The sequence below is a fragment of the Leptidea sinapis genome, chromosome 2 (assembly GCF_905404315.1).
Source record: "Leptidea sinapis chromosome 2, ilLepSina1.1, whole genome shotgun sequence".
NCBI classification, from domain to species: domain Eukaryota; kingdom Metazoa; phylum Arthropoda; class Insecta; order Lepidoptera; family Pieridae; genus Leptidea; species Leptidea sinapis.
The window spans coordinates 3,139,221-3,165,419 of record NC_066266.1 but is presented as its reverse complement, the minus strand read 5'-3'; the positions used below and the strand labels follow the sequence as shown (position 1 = coordinate 3,165,419).

General features: G+C 34.0%; 1 protein-coding gene across 1 annotated transcript in view; it reads right to left on the bottom strand.

Moving 5' to 3' along the window:
- Positions 1 to 18,148, bottom strand: part of LOC126977667 (zinc finger protein 470-like) — a 50,279-nt gene extending 32,131 nt beyond the window's left edge. Inside the window, exons 1-9 of the mRNA XM_050826410.1 lie at positions 18,017 to 18,148; positions 16,795 to 16,864; positions 16,212 to 16,351; positions 14,647 to 14,857; positions 7,300 to 7,540; positions 4,887 to 4,945; positions 3,871 to 4,003; positions 1,339 to 1,464; positions 233 to 319 (exon numbers count right to left, since the gene is read on the bottom strand). Coding sequence (XP_050682367.1) covers positions 233 to 319; positions 1,339 to 1,464; positions 3,871 to 4,003; positions 4,887 to 4,945; positions 7,300 to 7,540; positions 14,647 to 14,857; positions 16,212 to 16,351; positions 16,795 to 16,863 — 1,066 coding nt within the window. The 5' untranslated portion in view covers position 16,864; positions 18,017 to 18,148. The remainder of the gene's footprint in view (positions 1 to 232; positions 320 to 1,338; positions 1,465 to 3,870; positions 4,004 to 4,886; positions 4,946 to 7,299; positions 7,541 to 14,646; positions 14,858 to 16,211; positions 16,352 to 16,794; positions 16,865 to 18,016) is intronic.
- Positions 18,149 to 26,199: the final 8,051 nt, after the last annotated feature.

Here is a 26,199-nt window from a genome sequence, read left to right as displayed (position 1 = left end):
AAAAATATCATTAGTTTCATTTAAAAACATGACGCAGTGTTTCTGTTGCATGGGCCAGCTAGCATCGCCTCTCACCACTTTATTTTAGGGAAGGGAACCCGTCCCACATCGCCGCCACAAGCAGTGACATTTAATCGATCATGACGAAGCCTGTCACGAGAACTCGACCAAATAACAAAAAAAAAGTTCATTTACACATTACGCACCATCAAATATAAACACAATAAGTTACCTTTGACTCGTGCAGCCGCTATGATCGCATTAGCTGTCTCTTCATCCCCAGACAGCTGCAACTCGATCTGCGATTCATCGTTTGAGTCTGAAAGTGTCATACATTGAAGTCAGTACAATAAATAGACTCACAATCACGCTCAAAAAAAAATTCTGAAGCAAAACGCTACATACGTATTAGGCAGAGTTTTCGTTCACTTGTGTAACGACCGCGCTTTGAATACAACGCCACGCAATGACGTGTTCAGTGAAAAATTGTCCAAATAACAGCAGAATATCCAAACTTAAAAGGATTGAGTGTCGTATTTTATGTTAGTACTCCTTTAAATTAACAAAATTGTACAACTAACATGACGTTTTAAATCATTTTGCTAAATAATTACATTTCAATTGCAAAAACAGAATGTTATTGCCTCGTGCTCGCGTCCGAGATTCTAATGAGCGTATTCAGAAGACTTTGAACATTACTGCCACGAAATAAGTTTTTAATTTGAATGAATGTTTTAATGTTATCTATACTGTAGTGCGGGCGGCGTTGTATACACGTAATATATAAACAACAGCTCCCGGTTTGTTTGAATAGGAGATTGGGAGTTTAGTTGTTTATAAATTGTATGTGCGTACACACTACCCGCTCACATTATCTCTGAACCTTACGTCGATGACGTCACATCGTCGCTTTGGTACGGTGTGCAAAAAAAGCATCACTATTATTATTATTAATAAATAAACAATGATTTATTTTTTCACTACATATTATAGATTGATGTAAAGGTATCATGTTGTGATGCTGATTATTATTATTATAATGACGAAAAATCAATGAAAGAATCTGGGTTAGGTAAAAAAATATGTATTTTCTGACAGTACTATTACAGCGACATAGAACAACAGAAACTATAGAACTATTAACAACAAAAGTCAAAACGTAACTAAGAAAACTTAAAAAAACAAAGCTGCGATAGCACGAAAATATACCGACATGTACCTAACGGTAATAAAACTGCAAACCGTACTGACGCAACAGCTCGAGCGCGAGGGGGTGAAAGAGGAACGGGAGGGGGGCTTCACGGTAATAATGATTTAGTTGTGTATAATATGCATTACCTTGTCCGTCATTGTCGGCGGTAGACGTATCGGGCATCACAAGCGATATCTTGTTTCCGCCATACACAATCTCCTTCCCTCTTATTATTCTGAACAAGCTGTTCTTACTATTTATCCCAAATGTGGCTGCGAAAACAAATCTTAACTATATTACAACTCCAACCATAATCTTACAATCTATAAATACTTCACTGAGATTTCTAAAAACATCTTAAAATGTCCTCTCCTCATCTCAATATATTCTTGACTAGCTGACCCGGCAAACGTTGTGTTGCCATATAAATTATTTTTAGAGTTAAACCGTTTCTTCGACATCGCAACATTCCTTTTTTTTCTAAAATTAAAGATTTTTTCTAAAATAAACGTAGCCTAAGTTACTCCTTATACATCAGCTACCTGCCAATAAAAGTCCTGTCAAAATCAGTCCAGCCATTTCAGAGATTAGCCAGAACAAACAGACAGACATACAAAAATTGTAAAAAATGTTATTTTGGTGTATGTACCGATCCGTATACATATTCATATATATCTAGTAAATAACGTTTATTTCAATATTACAAACAGACACTCCAATTTTATTTATATGTATGGATAGATAATGTAATATATGTACATAGGCACATAAGTGAATTTGCTAGAAACTGTTTTTACCATAATGTTAACCTCCTCTTCTATAAAAAAAAGCGGGACGAAACTCACTGTGACAGTAAAATAACGTTTTCCCCATCACAACTTACGGCCATTCCCTCTAATATTCAGACTATCTCTTACTTGCGATAAAAATCGTAACTATCGATGACTTTTCTGTTCCAATAAACTTATCGACGCGGACGGTAACTCACCTTATCCGTACACGCTGTCTGTCAATTGGACAACGTATAGCTTACCTTATCTGTACATAGTATGTTGGGAACGGCCGTTTGTATTCACTAGCGAATAGACAAACACAGTGACGGAGAAAAATATCTCAAACAGAGAAACTACAAGATTTTTATTTTATTTTATTTACTAATAATCCAACAGCTTTATATATACCATTACAATAGACTTACAAATAATTTTACAAATATGCCAATTTAGGATTAAGAATAATAGTTACAAAACTTTAATAGATATACATCTGTTATTTTATGCTAATATTATGACATGCGTTAATAATAATATTATTTAAGAGGTGCTTGTGCGCGCGCGCGTGTGTGTGCGTGTGTCTGTGTATGTGTGTGTGAGTGTGTATAGTGTAGGTGGGTGAGTGTTTTCGTCTTTATGTTATTCAATTTTATTTTCGTGTGTTTTAAGTATTGAAATTTCGTGTAAAAAGCGTTGCTTAGACGTCGCATAATGTCAGTACCTGCGTACTCGGTATTATATAAGTATGTGATAAGTTTTATAGAAAGAAAAGATATGCTAATATATTGTTACTATTAACGATTTTGACTGATATAACAGATTTGTTCAGTACATCTATATATATATATATATATATATATATATATATATATATATATATATATATATATATATATAAAAATGAATTCCTGTTCGTTAGTCTCGCTAAAACTCGAGAACGGCTGGACCGATTTGGCTAAATTTGGTCTTGAATTATTTGTGGAAGTCCAGAGAAGGTTTAAAAGGTGAATAAATATGAAATTACTCGAAATAAAATAAAAACAACGATTTGATTTTTCTTCGATGCGTCGTCCCCCGTCATTCAGAAATCAAATTAAAATAATAGTTTAAAATGAATAACTAATAAGAATGTTATATCTTTCTAACATTCTCAGGAGGTAAAAAGATATATAAATCTTAAGTTTTGTCACAAATCAAATTTCTAAACCTAACCACACCACAAAAAAAACATAAAATATAGTTTATTAGAAAGCTTTAAATTAATTAACAGCCTATATCATAACTGCGTGTGTGTCTGTCAATATCAAATTGAAACCTTATAAATAGCCAGTATTTCAGGAAAAATCTGTTTTGTAAGTTAGCAACATAATGTGCATGTACAGATTGTTCAATTAATCGAAAATAACAATAAAATTTCATTCATACCGAACAAGTTTTACTTGTTTTAGTTAAAAAAATATTTCTTTTGTTTAAGTTTATTTTATATACAAAAGTTTAGGTCTTTTATGTATCAATTGAGGCAGTACGAAGTCTGCCGGGTCAGCTTGTAATAAATAAAATACTGTTTCTTTGTAAATTTGTCAATAACATCTCAAATTATATCGTACAACATGCTCCCTGTTGTTATAATGAAACTGTTTCACAGCAGAACTATCAAAGCTTGCGTCAATAAATGCTCTCATATTAAACATAAAATGTGTCTGCCATTGAAAGTATACAACATAAATATTGGAAATAAAAATAATTATGGGTTCCCCATCAAAATAAAAACTAGCCTATCTGTCAAGTTGGACTAAACTGCACTCCATGAAGTAATCCCCATTAAAATCCGTTCATTAGTTTAGGAGTTCACTGGAAACAAACATCAGGACATTGGATTTATATATATTAAGTTTATATACTCACTTTCCCCAACTTGTTTGCCATTCTTATCACTTAGCTCTTTAACTTTACTGATTGTCGCCTTATTTTCTGCACAAGTCTCGGATCCAGAAGTTATTACAATATTGACGTAGTCTTGTTTATTTAGTTTGTCCTCCTGCAAATAACAAAATATTTATGTTAATGTTTCCTATCTAAATGTGTATCGCTCGAGCAGATGATTTTGAGGCACTTGATTTTTTTAATGACAAAATTGGTAATGGTAATTGATACGCCCTGTCCATTACAATACAGTGCCGCTCATTATTCTTAAAATACCCAAAAAGTCTCAGTGACACTACAATTGCGCTCGTCACCTTGAGACATAAGATGTTAGTTCTCATTTGCCCAGTAGTTTCACTAGCTACGGCACCCTTCAGACCGAAACTCAATAATGCTTACACACAGCAGATAAGACGTAAGTTGAGGTTAATTAAATCAAATTTGCTTTATTCACTTAGGTTAAAAAATAATTTATCATTGTCACAAGTTAATATATTTTTAATTTGGAAATTTTGGAAAAAATTCGCACAAATCAGAACAAGTGCCAAGAAATTTGTGTAGCACTTTTTTGAACCAATATTTACCGCTTCAGCATTATACTCATACAATGTATGGTAAGTGATGCAACATATTACTCAAAAATTTTGAATTAAGTAAAAAAAAATAGTAAATAAACTATATTGTTTATATATTATTTGTACAGAGACAGCGTTGGATTTTTTTTCCTCATTTACCATAGAGTTACAATGTATATGAGGTTTACTCACTAGAATATGCAATAATGGCCGTTTTGAACAAATTGGTGTGTTTACACTGAAGGTCGCGTGCTTTTGTTTTTCAACTACCATTGCATATGCTGAACAAGTGATGCATGCATACACGAGCATGAGTGACACTACTTAATTATAATTCCATATTATATAATAATGTATTGCATTATGAATATAGAGCAAACAATCGTATGATCCGTAAAAAACACACACCGCTTTTTTTCTTACCTCTTTATTTGTGTTCGAAGTACTTTCAGTGGGTTTGACAATTTCCGAAGGTTTACCATCTGAAAATAAAAAATAAAAAATTGCATAAAAGAATTAAAAACATAGCTTTAAATCAAATATTCTGAACCTAGTAACTATAATTTCTGAACAACACGTCATAGAATGCCAACAGTTGATAAATATTTTACCCATGATTCAAATCCTCTATTAAACATTCTAAAACAGCTTATTGCCAACATTAAAACACCCAATGTCCTAGTAACCAATACATCAACCAAAAGTGATGTAATGAAAATCAGTACTTTATCATTCGTTTTCACGATAACACTCCTTTGGATATATTATGGTTACTAGGACTAGCTTTTTAATGATAGCAGTAAGCTAACTGTTTCAGAATCTTTTATAGAGGATTGATATTATTATGGGTGTAGATAAAATCTTGTATGCAACTGTTGACAATTAGGTATTAAAACACTCATGTGATACTATTAACCCACATTCGTGTTTTATACACTAATGTTATATTATTACACAACAGTTGCATAAATAACTAATAAAACATCTCGCTTAGTTATCGCAATTTGTAGTCGCCCACACAGCGAGTGTTATGGTACGGGGAACACTGGTGCTGTCAAGCACAACGCCTGATAACTTGACATCTTACGAAAAGAAAATTAAGCGGGCCTTAGTTTTAATCATGAAAATCAAATCATTTATGTTGTAAAAAAATAGAAACCATAATGGGCAAATAAAATTATCTTATCAGCACTATCAATTATTACCTCTGTATTTTAACGATTTGTAACGTGTAAAGTGAAGTTAGCAGCGGGTGTCCGAGACGAGGCGCTACTGTAGCGGTGTGAAGTGTGTGGCGAGTAGAAAAGAGGGGACAGAAGAGGAGAGCGTTGGGATTTAATTATGCTGCTATGTTAAATTGTTGTTATATAGTCACTAGCGATTATAATACTACCGTTAAATAATCTATACGATATGAAAGAAAATAGTTTTAATTATTGTAGAATCCAAGTGATTTGTGAAATGATACTATTTTTACTTTTCCTCACTGCTTAATAGATTTGGATGAAATTTACTTACTATACGAGGGTTTTTAGGGGCTAAAACAAACCAATCTAGGTAGGTAACGCGATTTTCCGAGTTTTTAAACCGAGATGAGCTCTGTCACCTCTGTGCTTTGTATTTTGCTTGTGGCAAGGTCGTAAAGGGGGTCATTTCCCTTATTCTTCCTCATCTTCCCTACAATATCAGGAAAGCGATGGATCGCCCATCCATCATCCTTGCGAATTTTTCTCATAAAAAGTGAAAATTTAATTAATTTTTATTCAAAACTGAATATGAAAATAAAGGCCACAGACCTGAGTATTACGGCCGCATGAAACTCAGTGGGCTTCTTTTTTTATATATAAAATTACGTATTGAATTTCATAATAAATTTGTTTTGTACATTTTCTGGGATCGTGTTACACGATGATACATCGCCCCACAAAATATTTTCCATCTCGACTTAGCCGAGTTGATCAGTTGAAGACTTGGCAGGAGCCACAGAATAACATACTTCAGATGTGAGAATTTTTTTCGCAAATCTGTAATGCACAGATACCGGCAATATTGTATATTTTATTAAAAAGAGCGCAAAAAGAAAGAATACTGCCAGAGTTTCTTGCGACGCTTCTTTTCTCTCAGGGCGCCATTTGTTTCCGAAGCGGTGGTTGTTTTCTCAAATCTCTCAAATTACTTCGATACCTCAGTTTCAAAGTGTAACAAGTCTAAAACTCAGTAAGTATGAGATATGTATGATAATTGCTTCATAAACAGTGCCATTACCAAAGAGAAATAAGTCGATAAGTGAATGCAGTTTAATACTTCCAAAAGTCTAGAAAATTTTCGTTTCATACTGTAACAACTCGAGTTGTTTTTTTATATAGAATAGGAGGACACATGAGCATACGGGCAACTGGTGTTAAGTGATTACCGCCGCCCACATTCTCTAGCAACACCAAAGGAATCACAGGAGAGTTGCCGGCCTTTAAGGAAGGTGAACGTGCTTTTTTCGAAGGTACCAATGTCGTATAGTACCGGAAACACCGCACAAGGAAGCTCATTCCACAGCTTTGTAGTAAGTGGAAGAAAGCTCCTTGAAAACCGCACTGTGGAGGACCGCCACATATCCAGATGGTGGGGATGATATCGTAACTTGTGGCGTGTCGTGCGAAGGTGGAATTCGGCGGCAAGAATCAGGTGAAACAGCTCTTCGGAACACTCCCCGTGATAAATGCAGTAGAAGACGCACAATGAAGCGACGTCTCAGAGCACTGTTTTCTTTTGGAACCCTTTCCAGAATTGTTGATTGAAATTGAACTATTTAGAACTGAGGTATTAATATTATAACAACAACCTTTATCAATCTCCATTGGTTCATCATTTTCCTTCACCACCACATCTTTCTTCTCCTTTCCTTTTCCTTCACCTCTACATCCATCAGACAATGAAACGATTGAATTCTGTTCAATCTCCAACATCGGCATACTTTTAATGGTCTTTTTAGGCAAAGATTTTTTCGCTTCTGTAATATTGTTTGCCTCTTCTGACTTCAACACTACCATTGGTTTTAAATTTGATCGCACCGTTCCAATGGACTGAAAATTTCAAAGATTATTCATTTATGAAATTATAATTCAATTCATAATACCAACAGCGTGTCGGTACAATGGCGGCTATAAACACGAGACTGCGTCAGATAACATTTTTTTTGCGTAAGTAGATCTAAAAACTTTCTTTGTTAGACAAAAATCTCCTAACCGATGATCTTCGATATCTTGAAAATTGAGCTAGCGAATGGGCGTCCCCTTTTTAATCTATACTAATATATAAAGCTGCAGTGTTTGTTTGTTTGTTTGTTTGAACGCGCTTATCTCTGGTACTACTGGTCCGATTTGAATGATTCTTTCAGTGTTGGGTAGTCCATTTATCGAGGAAGGCTATAGGCTATGTTTTGACTAAAAATAAAGTTTAAGTAACGTTAAAGTAGAACTCTACTCGAATGTTTATACGGTATAGTAACTCCTTAAAATAAAAGGAAATTAATAAATTATAATATGAATATTTCAAACAAACAAATAGAGGTGTTCGCCACGGCTATATATTACAACCGCGTTATAACGATACGCTACTTTTAAAACGACTATTATTTTTTACGCTATAATAATATATTAGTTCACTTTGTAGAAGTTAGAACGACGCGTTTTGACTATCGTTGCAGAATGTAATTACTCAATTTGAAAAATTGAACTTCCTTTCATACCTACTTTTAACACGTTTAGGATTAACTAAAATTATTAAATCTGATAATGTATATTTATGAAATATAAATAATATATTGTCCTAGTTTATGTACTCTTTTAAACTTGAATTCATTTCACTGTACTATTATAAAAATAATTTTTATTTACCATAAATGAAATACAAATTCAAAATCACTCATAAACACTCTTTAATAAACCTAATAGTACTAATACGTATTCATTGATCAAAATACGTCATACGAAGTCAAGCGAACCGCAAACGGCAAGCAAATACAAATATTATATTCTTTGGTTATAACCGCACTGATACATGGGGCACACTAAAAGTTTTGCACTTCTAGCTAGCTTATCGTAACTATTTGAATTTCGAATGTTATACTTTTTGCAACCTTCTTAGTAATAAAAAATAATAATTGGCGGGAAATCATTTGTCAATTGTTTTTTATCACACATAAAGTTCTACGTACGCAACGAAAATGAATTTAGTCGAAAAGATTTTAGAGCTATGATTTTTCATGATTTTAAAAGTTCTCTCTCTCCGCAAGACTGTACCGCTCTTCTTCAAAATTATTTTGGGATAGAAGAACCTTGCTTGAACACCGTGAGGCGATCGTTTGCTGAATTTGAGAGAGGCGGCCTTCCACTGCCGTCAACGAAAATAATGTAGCTACTGTTAAGCGGCCAATTGAAGAAAAACCGCGGATATGAGACAATTCGAGGACTATTGGCGATTGGTATGAGCCAAATTCAGAAAATTTTACACGAAGAATTGAAAGTTCAGAACCTTTGTTGTCGTTGGATCCCTCATGAACTGACAACGGAGCAGAAGCGGGCAGCGTGTAATGGTGCTCACAGATGCTAATGAAGTACGACCACGGACATTCTAATGCTGTTTATGACATTGTCACAGGAGTCGAAACGTGGATTTATTGTTTTGAACCCGAAAATAAATAAACTAACTTGTGAATGGGTGTTTGAAAATGAGAACAGGCCAACAAATGTGAGGCAGGCGAGAAACGTTGGCAAAAAAAGGATCGCATTATTTTCTCAGCTACGGGTCCCATCTGCACAATTCCACTTGAAGATCAAAAGAGTGTTAATGGCGAGTGGTATTCTACCATTTGTTTACCCAGCGAGTTAAAAAAAAGTTCGCGAAAGACGACCAATAAGACGCGTTCTACTACATCATGACAACGGTTGTTCACACACGGCCAACAAAACGAACTCATTTTTAGCTTTCAAAAAGCTTCCGTCACCCATCCTGCCCTGTGATTTCTGTATTTTCCCTACAGTCAAAGATTTGATGAGGCAGTAGAAAGTAGTAGTCAGCACGTAGAAAACATGCATTCAGATCTGTGGTCCTACTGTTTTAAAAAATGGTTCGATCGCATGAAAAAATGTTTAAAATGTAAAGGAGAGTATTTTGAAAAGCAATAAACATAACATTTTGGTTATAACAATATGTTGTTTTTTTTTTAAATTACGCAAAACTTTTAGTGGGAACTACTTATATTCGAACAGAAAATAATCTAACGCCTTGCAAATATAATAGGCAATCGGACAAAATATATTCCATTGCCTATTATATTTATATACTATTACAACTGGACATCCATTTGAATTGAGTTCTTAGAGCATAATTTGGCAGGCGGCAAAAATCGCGTATCGCATAAATATTAAATAACGCTTGCCACTTTTTATAAATAATAGGTTATATGATTATGGTTACAAAAGAAGGCACGAAGTAGGTGTAGGCTAAAGCCAAGCTACTAGATTACTTACAGGGTGTTCCAAAGTGATATTATAGTTTATTTACATTTATTTATCGCAGCGTCAACATGCCACCCTCATAATGATGAAAAAAAAAACACATTTTATATTATCCTGTCTTAAACTTACTTAATCAACTTATACTGGGTGGCCGAGAAGTTGACGTCCAAAGCTAAAATTTTTAATTGCCTCATTTTACTGGCCAATGTTCTGGGAAGTTTTTAAAAATAGTTATAAGCCATAGCCATTTTATTTATTTTTTGATACCTTGAACATTTTCATGAATTTAGCTGGAGCAGTTATCTTGAACTTACGACTCAATTCTAAACTAGTTCCGCATTGTCTAAACTATTCATAGTTTCTTATGTGGTTATTGCAACTGCAGTTAATTATTATCTACAATAAAATTAACTAAGTGTTCAAAAAAATTTTAAGTAAGTCCTAAACCACAATTAGTTGAAAACGCAGAATCGTAGAACATACATAGATTCGGATACTCATCACCATGAAGCTTTCAGATTTTAGCTTTGGACGTCAACTTCTCGGCCACCCTGTATATACTCTTAGCATCTTCCGCAAAGGGGAAAGCCAATATAAGATTACATGCTCCTATTTCATATAAGTTCATTTGGAATTTCAGAGAAAATTTTATTCTTTCAGCCTCGATTCCGGCACCACCATTATATGGTATGCATCCTCAATTCTACCGCATTCTACACATAAAGGTGGGGTTAATTTACACATAAGATACGCAAGTTTATTTACTGTCGCCAATGTAGTTCCACGCTGTATAATATTCAGTTTAAGAGATAACTTACACATAAGTAAAAACTATCTTAACTATAAAGGATATCTTTGTGTAATATCAAAATAACAGCTTCTTTTGGTGTTATTTATATAATTATTCGGAAACCCAAGAATCACACTCAAATACTTAAATTACTTAAAAAAAATTAACAATATATCTAAGTGTACAGGTAACTTAATGGGTAACACACCATTCATTACCCGTTACCTTTGGTATATACTAGCTGACCCGGCAAACGTTGCCATATAAATAAAAACTGTTATTGTAATCCCTTATAATTATGTATTCACCACAAAGAAATTTATTATATAAATTTCAAAAAGAAAACCAAATACTAACCTATGGTATTAAAATAAAAACTAATTAATCTCTTATAATTAACTATTCAGCACAAACAAACTTCGCTTTCGTGGTCTTATTATAAGTAGTAATATCCATTAAAATCGAACACCAACCTAAGTAATTAAAATAAAAACCCAAACTGCCTTTATGTAACAACCAAACATATAAGACGTCGTGGAATTTTTTAAGTAACTGTTAAGTATAAAGTAAAGTAACCTACCGATGTAATCTAATAAAAATAAAGTATCTTCATATACGTTAGGAGACGTCCTAACCATAAAAGAAACCCTTTAAAACAATAATTAAAAAACATACGAACAGGGCGTTTTCAACAAATCGCTAGTGCTTTGGAAATTCGCATTAAGGACACAACTTTCAACGCTAGCCGCCCGTGTTCGACAATATATACGAGTACATGCTCTTGCTGAGTCTTGCATTAGAACACAGACTTTGGACCGAGACTACAACATAATATCGTCATAACTATTCAATAATTTGTCCAAATAATGTGTGTAAAAAATCATCTACTTTAAATATCAGATGCGATAAAAGCACTTATCAAATGTACGATACTTACTTAGAAATCAATTATTATTTTTTTTGTATTTATGGTTCACTTTTTTGTAGGATTATTTAAGATAAACATTGTTATGTATATTTGTATGTCCTGTGATTTTTGCGGAGCAAGCATGAATAGCTCGCAGATTTCTTTTTTACCTTAGGTACTGGATAATTTACACTATAAGTTTATAAATTATAACCTATGTGTTATTCTGGTGTGTTAGCTATATTATTGTAAGGTTTCATTAAAATCCATTCAGTAGTTTTTGCGTTAAAGAGGTACGAGCATACATTCTACCAAACTTACACATTTATAATATTAGAAAGAAGTTAGGTAACTTATTTATTGAAAATATCAACAGCATTAATGTTACAAATGAGTCTTAAAAATTAGTGTACATAAATCAGCCAATTACAAGTCTCTCTATATAAAATATCAACTAATGAACTTTCAACTGAATTCACTTTAACATAATAATATGTATAGTTTAAAACATTATAAGAACAATATTATGCGTATGAATGCGAATGTAATATATATATCTATTATTATATAATATTATCATCAGTTATATGTTTGGATGTGTATGTGTGCGTGTACTGTGTGTCTTTGTGTATATGTGCGTGTGTATAAAATGAACAAACACATTAAGTGTTTGTTCGTTTTATATTGCTCCAGTAACACTTTTCGTTTCGACTATATTATTCCGTAATATTTTAATAATTTCTTCTTTGAAGATATTTTTACTGTGATAATGAATGTCGACATTCGAAATAACTCGAAACGCCCCTAGCTCACTGCGTGCAAGTAACATTACTCCACCCCTTCTGGATGTATTCGTGAGAGCTAAGTCTCTTGTCTATTCGAAACACGTCATATCGACGTTTGCAGAATTCACTATCTAAAATCCCGTCGTGTAACCAAGTCTCCGTGATTAACACCAAGTCAAAATTGTGTTTATTTAATTCCCTGTAAAGTTCTTAAGTCTTTGTACGCAGACCCCTCATATATTTTGGTAATATATAGTTATGTAGTTGTATAAAAAGATGCAATGAGAAATATAAATAAACATAACTAGTGTTAGACGCCGTTAAATTTATATATTGATCAATATTTATAGTAAGAAAGTGTAATGATAAATCAATAAGCACAATAATAAAACATAATGCGTTATTTATATCGAATGAACAAAGTAATATATAGCTTTAGCATGAGCATAATATTATATAGGTTATCACGGGCTACTATCCACAACACGAAGTCTACAGCGTGCCTATTTTGCGTGGTGAGGTGGGCGGCTAATCCTCGGGGAAGAGTCTTCGGTGACCCCAGGTGTTTGGCCCGGTATGTGGCCACACTCTAGTATAATATTATCTTTCAGACATAATCGACCGCTAAAGCATAATGTCAAATATTGTATCATATTATAATATTGTGTATAAAGTATAATAATTGTGGTAGCAGTACGTATAGTGATGAACATAGTACATGGTACTATGCCTGCGTAACTGCTTTGGTGTGTAATGCATTTATACAATAGTTAACCGTAATTATCGCAAAAGTTAATATGCAGATTCGGTAATGAAAGTGAAGGACAACAAATCACTTTATTTTTGAGAGATATACCTCTTTGCTTATAGATATTTTCGGTGATTTGTCGTCCCTTCCCACAAAATTTTGGAAATTTCGAATCCATATATTATACTTGTATGATTTGGATTTTGTAAGCTCTCGACACTTATTAAACAGACTTTTATTTTCAAGCGTGAGGTGTTCATTGTCTGAACATGTCTGAACTTGACACTTATAGTGCGCGGTACTCCGGGCCTTGATTGCGAAGCATAGTTGTATACGATTTACAAATTCTATATCCTGTGTGGTAAGGGTAACGTCGATAGACTGGGCTAACTGGATAATTATTCTATTGAGTTGTTCGTTATTGTTTTCTGGAACTCCGATTATTTCTAGATTTAGTAGTCTGTCCCACAGCTCTTTATTATGTATTAACTCAGTTTTCATGATAGTTATATCATTTTCCTGTTGGCTAATAAGCTTAAACTGTTTTTCTAGGACGGATACTCGGGATTCCAGTTTGTCCTCACGATGAGCGGCATAGCAGGCTCCGGACTCGATATCGTTTATACGAATCTTAATATCTTTAAGTGAATCTGTCACTTCCGTTTTAAGTAACACGAGGTCAAATGAGAATTGTTCTAATATTTTGATATAACGAATTCGACTGACTATTCTATGGTATCTGAGATCCATTAGATCTTTATGGAATTTTAATATATTAGTTTCACAGTGACATCCAATATCATGCTGTTTTCTTATAGGTTGGTTAACGTTACTTATGTCCATGTTGTGGCGAGAAATGTCAGGGTCCGACCCGAATCTGAATGGTGGTGTACACAGTACGTAAAATAATCCAATTCAAATTAGGTAATAGATACACAATAGCGTGCACAAGTTATCGCTGATTTATCGTCGTCGAGCTGCGTGCGTATAAGCCGGTTGATAGTTGACGTAAGCATTATTCACTCACCCACAAACGCGTTACTATTGAGTGCGACTGCGATAGACACTTTGTTATCACGCAACACTGGCCACTATAGTCTTTGTATTAAATTGATAATCCCGTGAGCTGCTTGTAATTAAATTTAAAGACAGAACGCCGCTAATGATTAATTACAGTAGTTAATATTATTAGTAAAATTAGAGTGTATCAACTACTTTGTTTTTGAATAGTAGAGATTTAAGTTTATATTTAGTCCAGTCGTTCATTCGTTAGATGGTCTCCATCTCTATGAATTATCTCTGGTTACCTAGACGCCATATTTGTTTACTATTAAAGAAATGTAAGGAAAAATAGACTATACATAGATGTGCAGGTAAAGCTATGTATACTATAAGTAATAAGTAATACTATAAATACAGCTATATATTATAAAGACTTACTTTCTTCCCTGAAGGTAAGAGCACATTGGGCTTAAGAACATAATTTGATGGTAAATTCTGTAACTTTGAAGCAGGAACCACAAGTCTCTTAATTTTTGGTTTTCTTGGTTCTTCAGTATTGACATTCTCTTTTTTAATATCCTTGCTAACTTGTCTTATAAGGTTTGATTTTTGTATTTTTGAACAGATACTAGCTTTCTTTTCCTCTACCCTGAAATTTGATTTCATTTGTTGAAGACACATATAACTAGAGAGATGAACTTCTTGGGATTCAAATGATCCACCAGAAATGGTACCGTGGATGAAGTATATCTTGATGTGAGGAGCAAATAATAATTATGATTAAAAAGTACTCTAATTTTAAGTAAAATTTTAGTGTGATTGGTCACTAAACACTGTTATGAATGGTTCATCAGTTGAGTATCGACTGGTATAACTGAGACGTGAAAAGAGCATCTCTGCTGGGACCAGTTGGTATATGTTCGGTTCTGCACCCTTGAGAACCTCGGATACGATATCCATATTGTTGAAATCATAATTTTGCACGGCAACCATCTTGGATTTTAAAAATGATCCCAAATTGGTTCTCTGCACCCTCGAGAACCTCGGATATGATATCCATATCATAATTTTGCATGGTGGCCATCTTGTATTTCAAAAATTGTTGCAACAATAATTAAATACGTAATGTTTATATTAAATTCTTACGGCCCCTTACAAATAAACTTGGTATAAAGTTATAACTAAGCATAAACAAAGAATATGCAAATGCATCTAGGGAACGGCCTATTCACTAGCAACATAATTTGGCTGTCTGTGTGCGTGTTGGCGAGAACTATGAATGAAACTATCGTTCTGAGCGTTATTATTCTATGGGTAACTCAGCGCTAATATACGAGTGTCACCAAACGCTGGAACAAGTTGCCTCTTATAACCGGGTAACTCTGCAATGGATCAAGGGACATAGCGGTTCGTTGGGTAATGATACAGCGGATGAGCTTGCAAGGCAAGTATCGGCAACCCTATTGACTGCTCCATTGCCACTTCTGCCACTGCCCTTCAGCCAAATACGCTCATGGATACGCTCTCTCACCAACAACCTACACAACACCCGATGGATGAATGTCTCAAGCTGTAGACAGTCGAAAGAATCGATACCTGCACTGTCGCCCAAACTGACATGTAGACTTATCAGCCTCAACAGACATGACATCAGTATAATGGTGGGCACTGTAACGGGTCAGACATCACTAAACAAGCACCTTTTCACAATTGGCGTAACGGACAGTACTAAGTGCAGAGGCTGTCTAGTCGAGGACGAAACGGTCACTCACATAATCCTGGAATGTGGGGATGGCCAACCAACGGGCAAAAACCTTAACAAATATGAGGTCGCTCCAGGAAAGTCTGTGAACATTCCAGGAATGTTCTGAACTTCTGGAAGGAGCTGGGCTGGTTGGAGTAACTGGCCGATACTGCACGCAAAATGGACCTATACTTGTAGTTTAATTGCGGAAACTGGAGCCCCTATAACATACCAAACTACAGATCTAATAAGAACTCACCAATGATATAAAAAGTCATATTCCAACAAGTTTTTATAGCAATTTGCACATAAAGTTGTTGCAGTTTTATTTTCTTTGGACACTGCAATCCCAGTCATGTTGCATAATATTTGTGAGATCTTAAATCCCGATTTTGGTGCCTGAAACATAAAAAAGATTACAATTGGCTTCCAAAAGGATAACCATTAGAAACCCTAAACAAAGAATCCACTATTAGTCTATCCAGCAGGATGTATATTAGCGTGCTGTATCTAATCAGCTTACACACGTCCATTTGTCTGCTTACACAATCAAGTGCTGGCGGATTTGTTAACGGTTTAGGTAGTGAGTAGGTTTAGCATAATAATAGAGAAAGTACCACCAAAAACTAGATAACCAATTCAGGAAACCACTACCTCAACTACCTATTTTGTTTTTATAAAATGATCTAAGTGAGCACTATGATTAGAACCATGTTCAAGTTAGCAAGAATCTGATGCTGTTGTCTGTGTGCGTAGGAGCACCCTGTTGAGTAAATTTGGATAGTTGTAACTCTGTTAAAAGCATCACAGGGTTTAATAATGTGGTTAATAATTTAACTTACCTTTATGTCAAATAAATTGGTTGTATTCTCCACTCCCCCATCTTGTTTATTGCAGATATAGCAATTCATTCTATAACAAATAATTCCCCATTAATAATTATAAGAGTATTTTCATCATGGGCTTGTAATGCTTGTAGCATGCTCGTGAAATGCTCATTTGGACACACGAGGAGTCCAAACTATAAAAATTCTTTAATTGCATGATACATTTCACCAGTCTGTATGCACCTTAAGATAGTTAAGAGGCTCCAAACATAATCATAATATTAAAACAGTAATAAACTCTACTAAAACTATAAATATAAAAGCTTAGGCAATGATTAGTCATGCTTTTCTAGTTAGTGTGGGCAAAGTACAGTCCTCTTTGCCTCTTTTATGGTATGTAGATTAAGGATGGGCCGTAATTGGTTCAACGGAATTATGACATATTTTAGCCAAAGTTTGGCTTAAACTCCAAACATTGAAGTCTGCAGGTAGAGACAGTGCAGCAAAAATAAACAGAAGTTCAGACAAAGTTTGTGTTTTTACAAAATGTTCAGACATTTGTATTCAGTTTAATCTTAAGTGTTTGTTGGCCAGTAAGACAACCCAACCAATTACAGGTGTGACCCAAAGATTCATTTTGTGGCTGAGACATAGGTGGCACAGTGCACACCACTAGAAACTAAGCATGCTGTGTTGTTGTGCATGTGGTGTTCATTTAATAGTTTCCATAAGATAGGCAGACATTACTCTTAAATAATATATCTGTATTATTTTAATTAAAATTTATTTTTGGTGAATTTATAAATTTTATTAAAATCTAGGTAAGCTATATCGCAGAATTTGGGATTGTATATAATAATAATTAATATACACTATGGTGTATTAGTAGAGTCTGGAATATTGTTACAAAAAAAACAGTTTCCCACTCTACAATTACAAATAAGGCAATTTATAGTAAGTACGCAATACGTAGTTACATACTTAATTTGTTAATTACCCTTATATATTATAAATTTAATGTATCGTACCTTAAACCTTTGTTTACATTTTGTTTCTCAATTCAAGTTTTGGTTTTATCGATTTTATTAAGCAATTTATCATCACTGAACAAATTATTTATTTTATACAATGCAGCCATTTTATGCAACAATTTCTTTTTTAGTTCAGTGTTCACTCACTCAAAATATATCGTTAAAAATACTAAGTAAATCAATAAAAATACAAACGAAGTAGGTACCTGCACTTTTGAAGTTAGAATACTGTTAGATTCTGATTAGTTGAATGTTTCCTCTTGATCACAATTCACAATAATATGTTGTCAGCCATGTTCTATTCAACAAGCCGCCACCATTACGTGATAAAATTTAATCAGAAAAATCAATGTCAAAACCATAGACTATAGAGGTTATACCAAAAACAAAATCTTATGGTCTGGCAAGAGTCTGGCCAACGAAAGCTGAACCGAGCAAAAGCCGCCAAATCCAAATAAAAAAATAATATGGTATTACTATAGCCGACTAAATATTGTTAACACAAGCCGTGCTGATGGCCGAGCTGGCAACAAGTAGTGCTATGCTCCATTCTAAGATTATGTTGCTCAGTGCACTTGCTTCGTTTGTTTTTAGGTTATATGGTTGAAAACACAAACTGACTGCAAATTGAATTAAGTTACATTTATTAGATTTGACGTAACATCTTCCCAATAAACAGAAAAAGTACCTTTTAATCATTAACTTGCAACCATCAAGGTTGCAACAAATTTCATCTTCTCTTAATATATAACGTGGTAATGGTAGTAATAACCTTAGAATAATAACGCTCAGAACGATAATTTTATTCTAGTTCCTGAAATATAGAAGTTAGAATTAATGTGTGCATGAGCTTCACATACTTACATTCGCAAACACGCACACAGACAGCCAAATAATGTTGCAGGTGAATAGAAACTTCCTTAAATAAGTAAATTGTGAGAAATAGTATATTATGTAATATGAAAGAAGAAATAAAATATTAATTTAGAATTTCATAAAAACAATACGTACAATTATTGTTGCAACAATTTTTGAAGTTCAAATTGCAACAAGTTCTTTAGAATCGTTGTGATTTGAAACTCTATGAAACGGAAAAGCGAGACGATAGAAGCGTCGTTGCCAGCTATATTCGAGGTTTTCGAGGGTGCGGTGTAAGAATTTCATGCGGGATCATTATTATCTGCCCCACATAAATATAAGTTCAATAATAGAGATCTTTTATTGAGATCCTTTTTTAAATCCAAGATAGCTGCTGCGCGAAATTATGATTTCAACAATATGGATTTCGTATCCGAGGTTGCAGAGCACAATTTGGGATCATTTTTTAAATCCAAGATGGCTGCCACGCAGAATTCTTTTGGGGTTATACGTATGTGTAGTGGTAATAATGATAACCGTAATGCCAAACAACTAAATGGCATATTCCGAAAATTGTTGTGCTACATGGAACTGAAATCGTTGAAATCAGAAAACTGTGTCCTAATGAACACTAACAGGAAATACTAGAAAACATCAGTATTTTATGTGTTCTTCTTCACGGCATAATATTAATACAACTGCTCCATCTTCATGAACTAATGATGCAAATGAGAATGAATGTGAAGGTTATACTATAAGAAAATAGAAGCAGAAAAATATCTTAATAGTCAACTTCTCGTTTACTAGATCATAACCATGGTTGTGAATATATATATGAAATAGTTGGATATATAGCTGGTTTTGTGATGAGATCTCTATGTCACTATTTAAAATGCATTGGTGGCATCGACTTGTTAACTGTGAGTCTGAGTACTACAAATTAGTAAGCTCACGAGATGGAGGTGGAATAATATATGCTTCTAGCGAGTTCATTACTCATTGGTGTGCGGAATAGGATTCAAATTCGGTAGGTTCAAATTGTAAACTTAATGTGATACTGCTCAGGCATCCGTCACTTAAAAAATAAAAATAAAATAAAATAATTGCATAATATGTCAAATTACAAAACAGCTGTGTCTTATCCAAATCGTGAGGATCATTGAGGTTATCCTTATTACTCTGACTTTCGCCTTTGCAAAAAAATATCCAGTAATAAAGTGACGGTAATCTAATTATAACTTATTCAAAAAGGAAGTATTAATAGGTCAAAAAGGTAAAATGGTGGTATACTTTTTACCTTTTCGTTGGTAGAGCATTCGGACATAGTTTACAGTAGTATTGTCATCGAAATACTGGAAACATATTATCGTGTATTTAGTTGACTTCCAATATTATTCTCTTCGACTAATTCGTATTTTAACTATCCATCCAGCAGCAGCAATGGAATTCGAATGAAATCTAAAAATTAATACATAAAAATATACGTAACTGATTGACAATTACAATATCGCGCTTCATAACGGGAGCTGCTTGCGGTGCCAAGTCGACCTGTTATCGTAAATAAATCATTGTATTCGTTGGATGGAATTACTACTTATGACAGTAATCACTACTACTAATCCTAATCACAAAAGATCCTTACACAATGAATTCAATCTCTAAAGGTTGATGCATCCACTAACCGATAACTCATATTTATACAATTTATTCTTTATTGCTCTTTATCAAATAATTTATAATATTTTAACACGATTTGTTATGTACATTGTGTATATTGCAGTCATTGTTAAATACTCTGTTTGATTGAAAAGAGTGGCCGTTGAAGTTCTTCTCACGAGCTCAACTTTTTCGAACATATTATGGTAAAATAGTAATTTAAAAGAAATATTTGTAGTGACTATTCAAAGCCCTTAGTTTAAGCCTATTGAATTAAAATCATTTGAATTTGAATACTTACAACATCATGTGGCCTCCTATCAATATCTACCAATAAACACAAAAATTATCCCAGCGTAGGAACTCGGGATAAATAGTACTTTCATAGCTGGCAACATATTTTTTAATAGCGTCTCTTTTGTTTACTAAATATTTTGCCAATTTTGACGAATATATTAGCTTAACTTATAAGTTGTGGAATAGTACTTAGGTGTGAAATGTGATTTTCTTATTGTTATTTTTATTATGAAACGCTTTGTGACACCTACCTAACCTTTCACTGCACAGTAAGTCGTTTTAAATTAAATTACGCACGCTGATTGTCATGGAACTTGGACAATGACGCAGTGGGAAACGTATGTGAGAACGGGAAAAAGCCAATGTTTGGCCCAATGTAAAATTTGGGGCAAATAAACAGTGATCTGTCATGTCATCGAGCTTGCGAGTATTTTTGTGATTTTATTATTTTGAAACATATTTGGTGTGCGATACGGATGCCGTTCAACTTATCAAAGTTAAGGCCAAGGTTGGGTGGTATGTGTCTGGTTGCCAAAGCCGTAGTGAATGTAAAAATCCAGGAGTTAGCTCGTAATAAATAAAATTTATATGAAATATTCTTTCCAAAAGTATAGATTTTTTAATCCATAGTCACCTATTTAAGTAAATTTGTCATAATCAAAATAAACTTAACATAAAACTGTGACACCTAAAATGTTGCCATAACATAGATATATAGATTTATTATTTTTATTACCTCTGATTAATAAGGTAGCATTTAATAATGCTGTACATCAAGTCATAGAATCATGCAGATCACCAGTAGTCATCTCATCGAAGTACAAGCACCGTCACGTTCTCTCGAAGACCGCAGTTATACTCATGTGACCAGTCATATGCTCCGCGTTACACAACCTCACAGAGGCCGCGCTTACGTTACTAAAAGTTAGAGGTGTTCGCACCGGCTATATATTAAAATCGCGTTATAATGATACGCTCCTTTTAAAACGCCTATTATTTTTTACGCTATAGCGTATATTATAATATATTAGTCCGCTTCGTAGAACGACGCGTTTTGACTATCCTTCCGAGGCATGTGTATTTGATCTTTGAGCAAACCGCTTAGCGATAACCATTTGATATATTGATCGAGACTCTTCGCTATAAGACCGCCGTAAGGTATATCCCAGCTATGATGGTCGAGTCAACGTCTCATCGGTCATTTAATCAAGTAGAAGTACTTGCTGAACTTGTCCTTCTCAGCTTTCATGAGGTAGTCTTCATATGGGATAGTGATTTTGAAGAGGACAGCCTGGCGCCAGGATCGGTTAATCACCACATTACCAGGCGACAATAATCCTGCCCATGATGATGCTTTTTTATTAGAAAGATGGTGCTTCCCGTGTGGTCCTGTTCCATTTTAAGTTGGTCTAGTTCTTAAAATGGCATCCATGAGAAAACCATATAAGTCTTAAATTCGCATTAAATATGTGTGCGACAAATGGACGACTAATTCAATATCACCCCAACCGATTTGATGATTTTTTTTTATTGGAAAGGCTAGTTAAGGCTAGTTTGACGAGAGTTTGATTAAGTTCTTATTACGGGATCCATCAAAAGTAACAGAAATCCTCAATTCTTAGGGGAAATTAAAGATACTCGGCTAAATTTTTTATATGCTATCCGGATATTTCAGTCGTCTACCGTAACGTCGTTATGCTCAAGTAATTGTCATGGTCGAATGTGATGATCAATGGAACCCCTTAACAGCATAATTACTTTACTCCGTAATTGTAGCAGAATTTCTAACTGTCTGTAATCATATTGCAATGCGCTTACGTTCCTTGCTGAATCGCACCATGGCGCAACGTTCTATCTATTTTTGCACTCTTGGAAATTCTCTTTTTAAATTGTCCTCGAAGTAAATTTGCTCTATTGAGATAGGCGTATCTCCCTGACTTCGTTGGTTTCATTAAACAGCAGCACGTTTAGTAGGTCTTCAGTTGTACTTCAGATTCACTTGAAATCTTAAAAAAAGTACAAAAAAACAACAGACTTCAAAAAAACTTTTCCAAAAAGATATAATATGCACTAAAAAGTAAAAAAATAGTAAAGCGTTTTCTTCTACAAATTAATAATCTTATCCAAAAATTATTTTTAAAGTTGTCCTAAGTAAAATTATATTTTAAAAATTAGACTACCTAAATTATAAACAAATTATTACGACAATGTTATGTAGTTACAATTATTATTATTTTTGGAATAGGTGTCAGGCAATGTGGGTTTGTAACTACATACATTTTAGTGAAGTCAAGTTATAGGTGATATGTGCTTGTGTCGCACTTGTGCGACGTGACGAGGCGACAGGTGACAGCGGGAAATTTATTCAGTTACATGAATAAATTTTAACTGCAACTTCAATTATCCTTACATCATGTTCCTTGTTTTATTGTCAATCACAGGAAAAGGTACAAATGTCGTTCTTATTTCCTTACTTCATACAACTACACATATATCCATGTTATGGCCACATATTAGTTGTCACTGTTATAAGTTATGTCTATTAAGATTAAAACAAATTTACTGAAAATAGGGACTATGGACGAAAAATCAAAACTTTTGAAAAGAATATTTCAAATAGAATTACGAGCGACATACGAGCTTGTTACGAATTACATTGAAAATGTTAGGTGAAAAGCAATACTTACGAGGAAGCTAACTCCTGGATTTTTACATTCACTACGGCTACCAAACACACAACACCCAACCATGGCCTTAACTTTTATAAGTTGAAAGACATCTGTATCTCACACCAAATATGCTTCAAAACAATAAAATCACAAAAAAAATTAACCAAAAAACGACCGATTCCAAAACACTTTTCCAAAACAATAGATATAATATTATGGACTAAAAAGTATAAAAATAATTGCGTATTCTCAGACAACCTATTAATTAATCTAATTCTAGTTACGATTATTGTTATTTTTGAAATCGTGTCCTCCCGCCGCCCCGCTCCCGCCGGTCAAGTCGCGCGTGCTACTCAAGCACATCCCACCTATAAATATGTATGTAGTTACATTTTTGACAAATTTAAAACTGACTTTAATTAAATTAATAAAATTATGATAAAATTTTTCAATAAAAATATGTATAATTTCCAAAAATAAACATTTTAAGAACAGTTCATGCATTTTTAATCTTAAATAATTTCTAAATTGAGGTGGTAGTTCTACCAATTTTGTATTTTACATTCTACCAACATTTGGAACATAATCTTAATCTAATCATAACAAATTTTCTAAAGTTCGGGTTTGCAGCACTGCGTCGATCGAGCTGCGAGCATCGACGGGAGTCTCGTAGCTAGTAGCTACTATACTGGAGCGTACCTTTAATATTGTATATTTTTCGTTGTTTGGTGTTACTTGTTAGCGCCATCTGTAAGTATTACGTAGTACTTTCTCTTGTGGTAACTTCGAATTTCAAAAGTTCTGTTGAGGTAAAACTGTATTGTCCTAGGTAGGTAATTATTTTATACTTTTTTTTTATATGTTTTTAGTGTTTGATGTTATAAAAATAATCATTATAAGTACTTTCGTATTAATTATATTAATAATAATACTACTTATGCTTATACAGTGATTCTAACCTAGTACATGATTAAAATGTGTCCTGTCCTTATCATACAAATAATTTAAAAACAAAAATATTAGGTAGGATTTTCTTTACTTTAATATTTTAATTATCTACCTATCTTATCTAAACAATAGTATGTTTCATAAATGTATTAAAGTGATGTATTTATTATTTACGACTGTGTCTGAAAAAAAATATTCGGTAGACAATATAAACAGGGTTTTTCTTATCCCACATTTAAAAGAAGAGTTAAACCATACCTATTTTATTACCAATTCAATTAAAAATGATATAATAAACCTAAAAATCACACAATAATTATAGCTGTAACAAAATACTAGTTGTTATCTACATACTTACTTTAATACTTCTAATCCCAATGATTTGTTCAGTAACAAAAATTACTAGTTGTTATTAAATACTTGTTTAGTAACAGTTGTTACTCAAATATCTGTCGTTACTAAAATACTTGTTCAGTAAAAGTTGTTACTCAAATAACAGTCGTTACTAAAATACTCCTAATACTTGTCACTGTTATTTTTGATATCTTATCAGTGACAACTGGTGATATTTTAATACCTGAGAAGTTAAATACGACTCACCCTAGAGTCTACACAAGCGACCGCAGGCTAGCTTACTTGACATACGATACAATTGCATCGGCCACGGGGCTGCTGTTATTGTAGGTGGCGATCTTAACGCCAAACACGCCAGCTGGAACAGCAGATTCCCTAACAGAAACGGCAGACTGCTAGACTTACTGACAGACACACTACACTTCTCGGTAATGGCTCCCTCCGAGCCAACTCGATACCCACATAACGTAGATCACAGACCCGACTTCTTCGTCCACAGGTTCTTCAGGTGATGAAAATCTCTGACCAAGCAAATTTCTTTATTTTAGGGAAAGTATAGAAATCATTAGGGCTTAGGTCGGGGCTGTACGGCAGATCAGTAGGGCTCCCAATCCCGCAATACCGAGATCTCGGTATTGCGTGATCCCGCACCATTTTCCAATCCCGCGAGATGCGGGATTTCGGGCGCGGGATCCGCGGGACTGAAAAAAAAGCGTGCATGCGATGCAAAGTAGGATAATCTAGGGAATTATTATTCTTAATAACTCAAGTTATTAACTGTTTCGTATTTTCGTGATGTTTATTGATACATCCTTTTAGAATAGAATAAAAATTTAAGGGTATGTACGTAAATCAAAGATTCATTCACGTACAAGCCCTTAAAAGGAATACCGCCCACAAGTGTGGAAGCAGAAAGGGCATTTTCTGGCCAGGCAATAGAGTAAAATACGCAGTAGTTTGGCGACATAGACGACAGTTTGGAAATGTTGTATTTCCTTCGCAAACATTTTCAGTTAATATTAAAAGCTGAAAAACTTAATACTTCAGTAATAATTTATCAGTTTAAAATGTGTTTTTTTTTGGTTGATTTTGTAATTTTGCGTTGTGTATTTTTTGAAAACGATTTGTTTTTTTTGCTTTTTATTCAAAATTTTTATTGTTTTTTTTGTGATAATAAAAAGTATAATTTGATTTATCTCATTTTAATGTTGATATGTACGTAAATAACTGTGGAGTTGATAAATTCATTGTTTTAAAATGTGCTTGTTTTCAATATGCGGGATCCCGCAAATACCGAGATCCCGCGGGATTAAAAATTCGTAGTCCCACAAATGCCGAGATTGAATACAGGACGCGGGATTGGAAGCCCTAGGCAGATGGTCTAATAATTCTATGTTTTTTTGCTCGAAAAACTCTTTTGTTCTGTGCGCGGTGTGAGAACTCGCATTGTCGTGATGGAGGATGATGCGGCGGTTGCAGTTCTCTTTACTGTGGCAAACAAATGCTAGCATACCGTTCTGCATTAACCGTTATTTGTCCCTCAAGAGGAATAGTAGCAACATGGCCGGTTTTGGAGACAAACGTGGCCACCATTATTTTGCAACACT